The sequence below is a fragment of the Sebastes umbrosus genome, chromosome 24 (genome assembly GCF_015220745.1).
Source record: "Sebastes umbrosus isolate fSebUmb1 chromosome 24, fSebUmb1.pri, whole genome shotgun sequence".
In the NCBI taxonomy this organism is placed as follows: domain Eukaryota; kingdom Metazoa; phylum Chordata; class Actinopteri; order Perciformes; family Sebastidae; genus Sebastes; species Sebastes umbrosus.
Window position 1 is genome coordinate 3,025,054 of NC_051292.1, and position 11,615 is coordinate 3,036,668.

At 40.4% G+C, this 11,615-nt stretch overlaps 3 protein-coding genes across 3 annotated transcripts in view; 2 read left to right on the forward strand and 1 right to left on the reverse strand.

The window, feature by feature from the left end:
• eed (embryonic ectoderm development) overlaps positions 1-6,419 on the forward strand; it is an 8,576-nt gene extending 2,157 nt beyond the window's left edge. The window contains exons 2-12 of the mRNA XM_037761755.1: positions 199-351; positions 632-724; positions 832-897; positions 1,350-1,475; positions 1,848-1,929; positions 3,032-3,123; positions 3,206-3,339; positions 3,419-3,524; positions 4,339-4,497; positions 4,668-4,741; positions 5,583-6,419. Coding sequence (XP_037617683.1) covers positions 199-351; positions 632-724; positions 832-897; positions 1,350-1,475; positions 1,848-1,929; positions 3,032-3,123; positions 3,206-3,339; positions 3,419-3,524; positions 4,339-4,497; positions 4,668-4,741; positions 5,583-5,709 — 1,212 coding nt within the window. The 3' untranslated portion in view covers positions 5,710-6,419. The remainder of the gene's footprint in view (positions 1-198; positions 352-631; positions 725-831; positions 898-1,349; positions 1,476-1,847; positions 1,930-3,031; positions 3,124-3,205; positions 3,340-3,418; positions 3,525-4,338; positions 4,498-4,667; positions 4,742-5,582) is intronic.
• The window catches only part of LOC119484008 (multidrug resistance-associated protein 4-like), a 221,378-nt gene that overhangs the window by 133,941 nt on the left and 75,822 nt on the right, over positions 1-11,615 (forward strand). The window lies entirely within an intron of this gene.
• Positions 7,457-11,264, reverse strand: pjvk (pejvakin). Its single transcript, XM_037761781.1, has 6 exons — positions 11,054-11,264; positions 10,225-10,420; positions 9,628-9,769; positions 9,400-9,517; positions 7,933-7,979; positions 7,457-7,804 (listed from the first exon to the last, which is right to left on the reverse strand). The coding sequence occupies exons 1-6, from the start codon at positions 11,262-11,264 to the stop codon at positions 7,457-7,459; spliced, it is 1,062 nt and encodes a 353-aa protein (XP_037617709.1).

Below are 11,615 nucleotides of genomic sequence, written 5' to 3' on the forward strand. Positions count from 1 at the left end.
AATGCAGATTATTGTACACCTTATATTACAAAATAACATGCTCTGTGTGCACTGTTGCTTGTTAGTAATATGTCTATAAGAGCTCCAGTCCAGATAAGGGTGAGGTAATATTTTCCTAACGACATGGTAATCAACAAAGACTGTCATTTGTGCAAGAGAAATATTAAACATCACCTATATATCTTTTTGCATTTGCAGGATGATGCTGCCAGTGTTGAGAGTGGGACCAACGCAGAGCGCCCAGACACGCCCACCAACACCGCCAACGCCCCGAGCAGGAAGAACTGGGGCAAGGGCAAGTGGAAGTCCAAGAAGTGCAAATATTCCTTTAAATGTGTCAACAGCCTGAGGGTGAGTACAGACACCGACATTAACATCAACTCTTTTTCTCTCTCTATCTCTCTCTAAAGAGACACCACCATTAACAATATGTTGACAGCACGTTGTTCATTTCCTTTCCTCTCTTATCAAAACGTCTTCTTCCATACAGCTCCATAACTGTTGGATCATCACAGTAGATTTGTAAAGGAATACAATCTAATCACATGCTTAAATCTCCAGCATATGTCAGTTGACTTGTGTTCATTTCACCCTGTGAATTTAGTTAATAATGACGTAATGATTTCCACAGGAGGACCACGGCCAGCCGCTGTTTGGCGTCCAGTTTAACTGGCACAGCAAGGAGGGAGACCCGCTGGTGTTCGCCACAGTCGGGAGTAACAGGGTGAGCGATAAGAGACTCATTTGTTATTCCTAAGTGGCACCATTTCTTCATATTGGTTTATGCAGCTGAACATGTTGTGATGTTTGTCTCTGTCTTTTCTTCTCCAGGTAACTCTGTATGAATGTCACTCTCAGGGAGAAATAAGACTCTTGCAGTCTTACGTCGATGCAGACGTATCCTTTCACTTGTTTTGAGATGCTTTTTTAAACTTCCGCATTGTCGTTCTGTCACTCAAACACAGTTTGAGGTCAAGTTGCTTTCATTTTAAACAGCTGTTCTACAACCCAGACGACAGGAAGTCAACACAGATCAATACATCCCTTGTGTGCTGAGCTAAACCCAAACAATGACTGAATTAAGATAAGGGCATACTTGAAATGTTTGCATAGAAATTTTGTTATTTGAACAAGATAAAAGTCAGCTAACTGGCACAGTGACAACAGACAAGTATTTAAGTGTTTATAGAGAAGCAGAGCCTCTTTGTTATCATCCCATCAGGCTCTCAAATCACACATTTGAAGTGGGATTCTGTCGCAGTTTAGATATGAGTGCATCTCTGCAGGCTGGGGAGGGAAGTTCTGGTCTGGTCTTTTGTTTTAATTTCCTTTACTAAATATGTATAAAGGCAGATGAGAACTTCTACACATGTGCCTGGACCTACGACACCAACACAAGCCATCCTCTGCTGGCTGTTGCCGGCTCTCGCGGCATCATCCGGGTGATCAATCACATCACAATGCAGTGTATCAAGGTAAAGCTGAGCTGTCTTCTCATAGCCAATAGATTTAATTAGCTTGTAGACACCCTGACTGTTTCCCTGGTTAAATTCAACATTACCAAGTGTCATATTTCTTCTGGGAGTAACATCCTTCCTCTATTTATTATATATATATACATTGATTAAAGATGCATTTAATGAACCAAACTGTAGCAAACAGTCCGTCACAGATGGTTTAAACAAGACGATTTGCTTGATGATTTGCCTGCTTTGACTTGTTTTGGGGAATCATAAATGATTAATTAAGGTTTACACTGTGATATATATATATATAATTTTCATTGCTGAGAATGAATAAATCAAGATCATGTCTGCAATTTTAACCTTTTTTGTGTTCATATCCAGCATTACGTAGGTCATGGAAATGCCATCAATGAGCTCAAGTTTCATCCGAGGGATCCAAATCTCCTCCTGTCTGTCAGCAAAGGTAACAAAAACCTACAATTACAATAATAATACAATTAAACTATGACACAGAAAAGCCAGTAAGAGGACAGTATGTCACTTATTCCTTTAGTAAACTGAATACAACATCAGTGACACGTGAAAAAGCCCTTTTTGTGGATGCAATATCAACTTTGATGGCTTTATAGATGTGTTACTACCTTCTTTGTGGTACAAACATGTCTATAAAGTTTTAAAAATATGCAGGATAGTTGTTATAACCATGTGATTGTCAGGTGGTTCCTTAATCGGAGCCTCTGGTGGCTCAGGTAAAAGCACACAGCAGTGCTGACTAGATAAGCGTCATGTGAGGTTTAATCATTTATTTAATCAGGTGAATGTTGACTGGGCATATTTCATGTTGTTTCCAGTTACAACCTGCTTTTAAGTTGTTAAATTCACACCACGTAGGCCTCGCCTTGCTTACAGGGCATCTTGATGTTCACTGTTGGATCAGTGTAAAGGAGATGTCACTCATTTGATTCAGCTGCTGCCTCACGATCACTCTACCAACAGCTGCACGTGATACATTAATTAGATTGTAAAGAGCAACAGCAGTTCACTTTTGATGGAGTTACACATTAAACCACGTATTTGCAAAGTAGTTTAACCTGATTTTCTTCCTTTTTAAAGGGATAGTTCAGGTGTTTTGAAGTGAGGTACTTCTCCATAGTCTGTGTATTACCTACAGTAGATGAAGTTTGGAGAAGCAGACAGGAGTAAAGCGGATTTTTAGGTGTCTAAAATATGTTTTGCTGCCCCCGTCCTCAGCAGTACATTACTTTGCTCCTGTGCTGTTACTCCAAACTCCATCTACTGTAGGTTATACACTGACTATGGAGAAGTACCATACAATACCACTTCAAAACACCCAAACTATCCCTTTAATGGAGGCAAAATTCTGCTGGTGTTTGTTTGCTTGACCAGAAAGACAAACCACACATGATCCAGGTTTACGTCTTATTAAAGGATCGGTTTGACTGCTACATGAAGAAGCTGGAATAATCTGTTAGCAACTCCTAAAGGGAAATAGAATGTTTATTGCATTGTTTTTTATTCATTTGTGACTGGACGTGTTTCCTCAGATCACGCCCTTCGTCTATGGAACATCCAGACGGACACATTAGTGGCGATATTCGGCGGTGTGGAAGGTCATCGTGATGAAGTCCTGAGTGCTGTGAGTATCTAGCCCCTCTGTGAATAACAATAAACCTCAAACAATACCTGGATTTAATGGTTTTTTTATGTTTATTTTTAAGGATTTTGATCTTCTGGGTGAAAAGATTATGTCATGTGGGATGGACCACTCCTTAAAACTTTGGCGAATCAATTCAGAGAGGATGCAGAAAGCCATCCGCGGGTCTTATGAGTACAACCCCTCCAAGACCAACAGGTAAACAAATCAGTTTTTATCGGTGTGGGCTTTCAAATCTTCAGTTTTCATGATTTAATTGTGTGTGTGTTTCCTTCAGGCCTTTCGTCTCACAGAAAATTCACTTCCCCGACTTCTCAACACGAGACATCCATAGAAACTATGTGGACTGTGTGCGGTGGCTCGGGGATCTTATTCTCTCCAAGGCAAGTTAGTAGTGAGTGTAAAGAGATTTATAGTGGCTACGACGTAAAAACTGAACTTAAAATCAATTAAATTTACTTCTTTTGGCAACTAATTCAATATAATTATCCATAATGACAAAGCAAAAACATGTTTTTATACATTTTTAATGCTGTCATCTTGGGCTTTTTTCTGACATTTTATAGACCAAACAACTAATCAATTAATCGAGAAAATAATGGTTAGTTGAAGCCCTAGTCTCTTTGTTATAGGTTGTTTTGTGTAGAATTAATTGCAAAAAAAAGGAAATTAAATCAATTTTAAATGAAATCTTACACAATAAAGTGCAAAAAGTGTTTTGAATACTTTGAGGCCACCTAGTGGTGATCTTAAATATGTTCTAGGGCTGATCTAACAATTATTTTCTTGATTAATCAATACATTTTCTGGTCTGTAAAATGGTGAAAAATGTAGATCAGTGTTTCCCAAAGCCCAAGATGACGTCCTCAAATGTCTTGTTTTGTCCACAACTCAAAGATATTAATTTTACTGTCATAGAGGAGTAAAGAAACCAGAAAATGTTCACATTTAAGAAGCTAAAATCAGAGAATTTATACTTTATTTTCTTAAAAAATTACTCAAACCGATTAATCAATTATAAAAATAGTTGGCGAGTAATTTAATAGTTGACAACTAATCGATTAATCGTTGCAGCTCTAATATGTTCTATTCTGAAAATTCACTTTTTCTGGTAAAATACAAACACAATACTGCTTTATATGTAGCTGTAACTATTTAATAACATGTTTCGTATTTGTCCGTCCTGTCTCGCTGCAGTCCTGTGAAAACGCCATCGTCTGCTGGAAACCAGGAAAGATGGAGGAGGACGTCGATCACATTAAACCGAACGAGTCAAACGTGACGGTTCTGGGACGCTTCGATTACAGCCAGTGTGACATCTGGTACATGCGCTTCTCCATGGACTTCTGGCAGAAGGTGAACTCATTCATATGCGCTCATTTTGTATCTATGAGTCTTTGATATGATATATATATATATATATATATATATGAATGTTTCCAGCTACAATCATGACACCAAAAGTGCAGCTTAGATCTCTTTTAGTCTGTCGCTGATGTTTAGTCTCCTGTGATGCTGATTTCCAGATGCTGGCTCTGGGAAACCAGGTGGGGAAGCTTTATGTGTGGGACCTTGAAGCGGAAGACCCTCACAAAGCAAAGTAAGTTTTTATCATAACAGATAAGTGACGCTTTTAATCCTCGTTGACAGCCAGGACACTCCGCCTGTCACTGATGATGATAAATCCACAAACATATGAATATTATGTTCATGTTTCATAGCAGACTGGTGTGTTGTGACACAAATATGCTGTGATTGTGAAGCTGTTGGTTTTGTGGCATCCTTTCTTTTCCATATTGTCACGTTGCATTATTTAGCACAGATTGTGACGGATGCTCTAGTGAACAGCAAAGCCCAACCGTATGAGACACTTATTGACATAACGTTTTTTAAAGTCATTTTATTTATTTTTTATTTATTTATTTATTTTTCCAAGGATAAAAGGCCACACAACAAAACAAAACAATTATGTATATAATAAAATAATAAATATTTAATTTTACTATTAGTAATTTTTTTTTACTTTAATTAATTTATCAAGCAAAAATTACAATAAATATCTGTTCTGTTGTAAACTGAATGTGTTTTAGGGCTGAAACTAACAATAATTTTCATTTTCTTGATCAATCCTTTGGTCCGTTAAGGGTCAGAAAAGAGTACAAAACTATCCCTATCACAATTTGTCTTCAAATGTGTTGTTTTGTCTGATCAACAGTCCAAAAATAATCAGTTTACAATGATATAAAACAGAGAAAATCAGTAAATCCTCACACTGGAGAGCTGCAACGATTAGTCAGCTAATCGATTAGTTGATCTATTTTGATAATTGAAAGTAATTTTTCTGCAAAAATGTCAGAATGAAGTGTGAAACGGCTGCTGTATTTGATAGATTTCAACCAGCATGTATGAAAATTTGTAAAAACGTCCTATCTGTTCTGCAGGTGCACCACGCTGACCCTCCCCAAATGCACGTCGGCAATCCGGCAAACCAGCTTCAGCCGCGACAGCAGCATTTTGATAGCCGTGTGTGACGACGCCTCGATCTGGCGCTGGGACCGACAACGCTGAGTAGTTTTACCTGAAGACGAAGAAGAAGAAGAGGAAGAGGAGGAAGAAGAAGAAGAAGAACTTTTGGTTCCTGTTGTTTCCCATCCTCCCGTTCAGATCTACACTGCAAGAAATGTCCGCTTGAACATTTAATCTAAGAATACAGTATTTCCTTTAAAAAGAATAAAGGCAAGATGAGATGATTCCTTTTGTTTTCATTTCCTGTTTGTCTGTTGGCAGGATGTTTAAACATTTTATATCCAACAAAACATCAGCGGGTTATGCGAACATTTTTGAGAAGAAAAAAAAACAGATTGTTCCAAATCATAGACGTATATTTTAAATTAAGTCAAATTGAACAGCATGTTGGTGAGATATTCAACCCTGTGTGCCTTCCAGATTTCTATGCAGTCTCATTCATTCAAAATGAATCGATAACACAGAGACAAAGTGGAATCATCTCAATCAACTGCTTTGTTTTAGGGAAAAAACACATTTTAATACCCAACAGATGAAATGACCAAAGATGGATTTTCTTTGCAGTGTGCCACATTTTATATCCATTCAACAAAATAAATGAAGTTTTTTGCCCTTTTTTTTCCCCGACGTTCCTTTGCATTTTTTTATTTTTTAAAACGCCCTCCCACTTTAACTGTTGTTGCATCATTTACAGTAAAATCGTTTGACATTTGAGGCTTTGAGTACACAATAAAATGTATTTTGTAAATATATACTCCAGTCAGTTTGTGCAATTATTGAGTATTGATAATTTACACTTTAATTTGGCTAACTTGTGATTTTTAGATCAGTTTTAAGAGTGAAGACACTGGTATATGAAACTAGAAAACCTCAGGAATCCATTGGTATCATGAAGGAGGATAAACAACGCTCCAAATGTGCATAACATTTTGGAGAGGAAAAACTGGCATGGTCATTTTCAAAGGGTCCATTGACCTGTGACCTCCAGATATGTGAATGTAAATGGGTTCTATGGGTACCCACGAGTCTCCCCTTTACAGACATGCCCACTTTATGATAATCACATGCAGTTTGGGGCAAGTCATAGTCAAGTCAGCACACTGACACACTGACAGCTGTTGTTGCCTGTTGGGCTGCATGTTATGATTTAAGCACATTTTTTATGCTAAATGCAGTACCTGTGAGGGTTTCTGGACAATATCTGTCATTGTTTTGTGTTGTTAATTGATCTCCAATAATAAATATATTCATACATTTGCATAAAGCAGCATATTTGTCCACTCCCATGTTGATAAGAGTATTAAATACTTGACAAATCTCCCTTTAAAAATAAAAGTAATTTTAAAAGCAGTAACATAAGTCAACAATTCTAAAATGTCCTTATTGACTTAAAGTGAATTTTCCTTTTCAAATAAAACTATATACACACATATTAGACACAGTGAAAGCAAAAGGTCCTGCTCTAAATAAATGACACACTTGGACCAGAACAAAAGCAGGCCGTCGCTGGCCTTCACACGATCCCTCTGGTCCATTTACACCCAATACCCCCGCTGAATAATTCAGCATCTGGCAGCTCCAGTACACACACGGCACACGTGCAGAAATGGGTCGGTGCCAGAGGTGCACTGAGAGCGATATTTTATACCACAAAGTGACATATAATAAGTTCAGATCTTTCACTGGAACAGTTGGCTGTTTTCATGACTTTTATTTGAAAGTTTACAAGAACGAACATCTCAAAAACATTTCGGTAAACAGTTATTTTTTGCAGCACCTGACTTCTCTTTCACCTCAGCGATTTGTGCCAGAGGTCGAAACAGGGCACCACGTGCAGCCGGACGTATTTCTGCCCCCCGGGCGTGCACTCCAGACATCCGTAAACAGTTTCCCGCCTCTGGTTGCCCATGCCGCAGAGCGCGCAGGGCCCCTTGGGGATGTTGTGTTTGAGCAGGTTGACCCTTGTGTGGGTGCTCTCTCTCAGGTAAGCCGTGGACACGTCCGTCATGCTGGCTGCTTTCTCGTAGTAGTCGGTGACCATGTCGTCCATGTAGGTGTCCGAATGGGTGAGCTCCTCGAATGTTTGGTTATCTGCACAGAGGTTGGATAAAACAACATGTATAATGAAAGTAATGGTGTTTTTATTATAGTAGAGGTCGTTACTGTACCTGCTCTGAAGGGGCTCCCGTAGATGATCCCAGACAGGAAGCGGCGCAGTCGACCCATAGAGAAGTGGCCGATGAAACCGCCGAGCTGCTCTCTCATCTGCTCACGCTCAAACCCACCTTGAGACTCCGGAGCTACACAAAGATCTGACACAGAGGAAGTTCAGAGTCGACTTTAGAGCAGCTTCTAGATGCTGTGAATCAAACATTTAGCAGCAATGCAGGTGTATTTTCACCCAAAGGTGAATTTAAGGCCTAGAAATGATTTTAGGATCTCATGGGAAGGCAGATAAGAAGCACGACATTTTGAGGACGTTTTACATGTCATGAGAACGCATTTGAGGATTTTCGTTTGTCATTTCACGTCACATCGTTAGTATAAGTACATAAACTTGATTTTGCATGCAAAATGACTAATGGCTAAACCATCAGAGCTAACTGGCCTGCATTTATTTATTTTTATTATACAATATTATTTCCAGAATGAATCAGAGACAGAACAAAAAACAACGGAGTCATTTTTGATGTTCAGTCGGGTGCTGAGCACCTGCATACTGCAAACAATAGTGGAAACATGCTTACATCATGTTTCCTCAAATCAGGCTGCAGCTTTCAACCACGAAGAGACTCAATTGTCTGATCTGAATTCAGATGCCTTATTCATTATTTTACAAACTAAATTAGCTCCAGAATTAAACCGGGACAGACTAAACTAAATTGGAGACGTGTTGGATGTTCAGTCGGGTGTGACCACCTCCCGGTTTGTCCTCAGTGGAGGGGAAATAGCTCGCATGTGAGTAACTGCAGACATCACTATTATTAGCGAGCCATGACCTTGGCATTATTAGCACCATGCACTGACCATCTGAGATAAGCAGCCTGTGTTTCTCTCAACAAATCGTCTTCCAGAGTTAATCAGGATCAGAACAAACAACAATGGATCCATTTGGGATGTTTAGTCAGGTGTGACCAGCTTCCAGGTTAGCTCCTGTGGAGGGGGATTAGCTCCAATGGTAGGCCGCTTGCTTTGCATGTAATGCCCACGTTTCTGCAGAGCGAAATACTCTCTATTATCTAAAACAACACCATAGCAGCAGTGAGAAGTGTTTTCATTGTGCTCAACTTTGCAGCAAACATGTTTCCATCATGTTTCCACAAATCAGGTCGGAGATTTCAACCCTCAGTCTTCTGATCCAAAGTCAGACACCATACCCATTAGGCCACTTTGTCACATTAAACATAATCTACGTTGTAATTTCAGGTGCCACGGTTACTTGGTCATAAGACATAATGACACCATAACTGTAGAGAAAGATCCTTTTCATGTTTAAAGGTGGATGAATAGTTACAGTGGGATAAGAATGTGTGGCATGAAGAGAGCTGAGGAGCCTCAGGCGTTGATGCAACACCTTCAATTACTCCTCATCCTTTAAGTGCTCTGTTCACTTTCATCTGTTAGTGCTGGATTAAAGTCGCAGTCAGCAAAACTGTGGTGCAGTTTCTAATTCCAGCAGCTTCATTTAGTATAAGAGTAAGAGTAAGTGAAGGATGGAGGGAGTCTTCCTACCGAGTCGCCCGTCCAGCCGAACAAACAGCTCACAGATGCTGAAGGCGATGGTGGTGTGAGCCGGGATGACGATGGCCTTGTCTCGACCTTTGGGGTTCCTGCCGTCGTCGATCTGAAACTGAAACATAACAGAAAGCTGAGTGACGGGAGGAATAGTGGGTCCAGTCAGGAAGAGAACCTGCAGGTTTTGCAATATACATTTTGCCATCTGTATTTGTATGTGTTTACCCTCATGGTGGTCCCTCTCATGCCGGCGTGGACGGTCAGCGAGCACTGACGCGTGGTGCGGATGCTCTCCACGGCCACACAGAGAACGGTCCGACCGCTCTCCTTGGACTGACGCACCAGGCAGTGATCCAGGTCCACTTTCCTGAGAGAGCGGAGAAGGAAATGTGTCGTTTTGGTTGCGTATTCTTGAGTTTGACACCTCTTAATGTCAAACAAGACAGTCTTGTATTGTCCTCCTGTATGGAGCCTGTCCTGTGTGTGTGCCAGTGTAGAATAACATAATCATTTATTCATCCTTACAGGGAAACCCGTCTTCTCATGTTCCCTCTGACACAAAGAGGTCAGAGGTCAGGTATCAACTTATAGCCGTTGTTTGGCAAACAAACATGAATCTAGATATCTATAATATCTAATATGCATGACAGCTGACTCTTAACATCTCTCTTTTCAAAAAAAGATAAATAATTAATGAAAAAATAGATAACCCAACCTGGTTATTAATAAAACATAACAAAGATGGCTCTTAATCTAATCAGCCTGAAGTGATACGACGATGATGATGTCGCTATGACAACAAGCAGCGTGTTGTTGTGTTACCTGGAGTTGAGCTCTCGCAGTAAGGTGGGCACCTCCAGCTCGTGTTTGGTGACGATGCCGAACGAGGCCTTGACGGCCACAGAGTCCGAGCCGCTGATGTTGAAGCCCACGTCGTTGATGAGGTGGTTTCCTAACCGGCCGTTCAGGGCCACGTCTGATTTGTCCTCGTAGTTGAGGAGCTGATAAGAAGAAACTCCTGTTTCAGGATAAAAAAAGAGGATGTAATCAAATTATGATCCCACTACAGTTTAGAGGACAATATTGTGCTTTTTACCCCACTACAATTTAATTTGACAGCTAAGTTACTTTACAAATTAATATTTGAAATACATACAAATACAGATACATACATTATACACTCAAAGGGGGCATTTTTTCTGCATTGAGTACTTTTACTTTTGATATTTAAAGTACATTTTGCGGAGAGAGGCCGAGGCTGCGGCTGCGTGAACTGTGCAAGAGGATATAGCCTCAGAAACTTGCTCCCAATGCATCCTGGTACATGTAGGCACTGCCGGCACAGCTCCGCGAGCAGGAGAACTCCGCTTTCTGGGTCAATATAGCACACACTGAGGAATTTATTACTTCAATGGACTACATTTACCATCAACACTGATTTGACATCCACATAAAAGTTGGTGAATTTTCCCTTTAACACAATCATAGGAAATGTGGACATCACTAACCCACTGGTCAGTCATTGCAAACTCATGCTGATACTGTATCTCAACCATGAAGGAACTTAAAGGGGAAACAAATTATGTTAAAAGAGCCAAATTCAACCACACCTAACACCTCACAACAAATACTCCAAAGTTGTCCAAAGTACCTGCTGTGATCTCCTTCTCCCCTACCAGGATGTCTTTGAGAGAGAAGGGGGTCGAGGCGTACTTGTTCTTCTTCCAGAAGTGCCTCTTCCTCTTCCTGGTGACCAGGCTGAGGGGCTGGTAGCGGTCGGCCTCGCTCAGGCTCGGGACGGGGATCAACCTCCCCGTGTCTCCGACCTGCTTCACAAAGTTCTTAGTGGCTGCGGTGAACATATCAATCCTCTATGTCAGTCCGTTTGCTGGCCTTGTTTGGTGAGCTCTTCTCAATGGGGAAGCTAATTCGGGAGTGTTCTTTCAGACTTGTGAAATGTTAAATAATGCAGGTGGTGTGTAAGGGAATATGGGACAAGATGTGTGTTAACCTGATAGGTCACAGTAGGCCTGCAGCTTCCTGTCACGTGACCAATGAGGTGGCAAAACAACACATTATAGGAGCATTTCTTACACTTTTTATCAACACATTATCTCAAACGTTCCTCCTTTGCCTCTCTGGGCTTCCGTACATTTCTCTAAAAGACTTTTTTTTGAGGGATGTCTCTGCGTTTTTTGTAAGATCTAATGTTT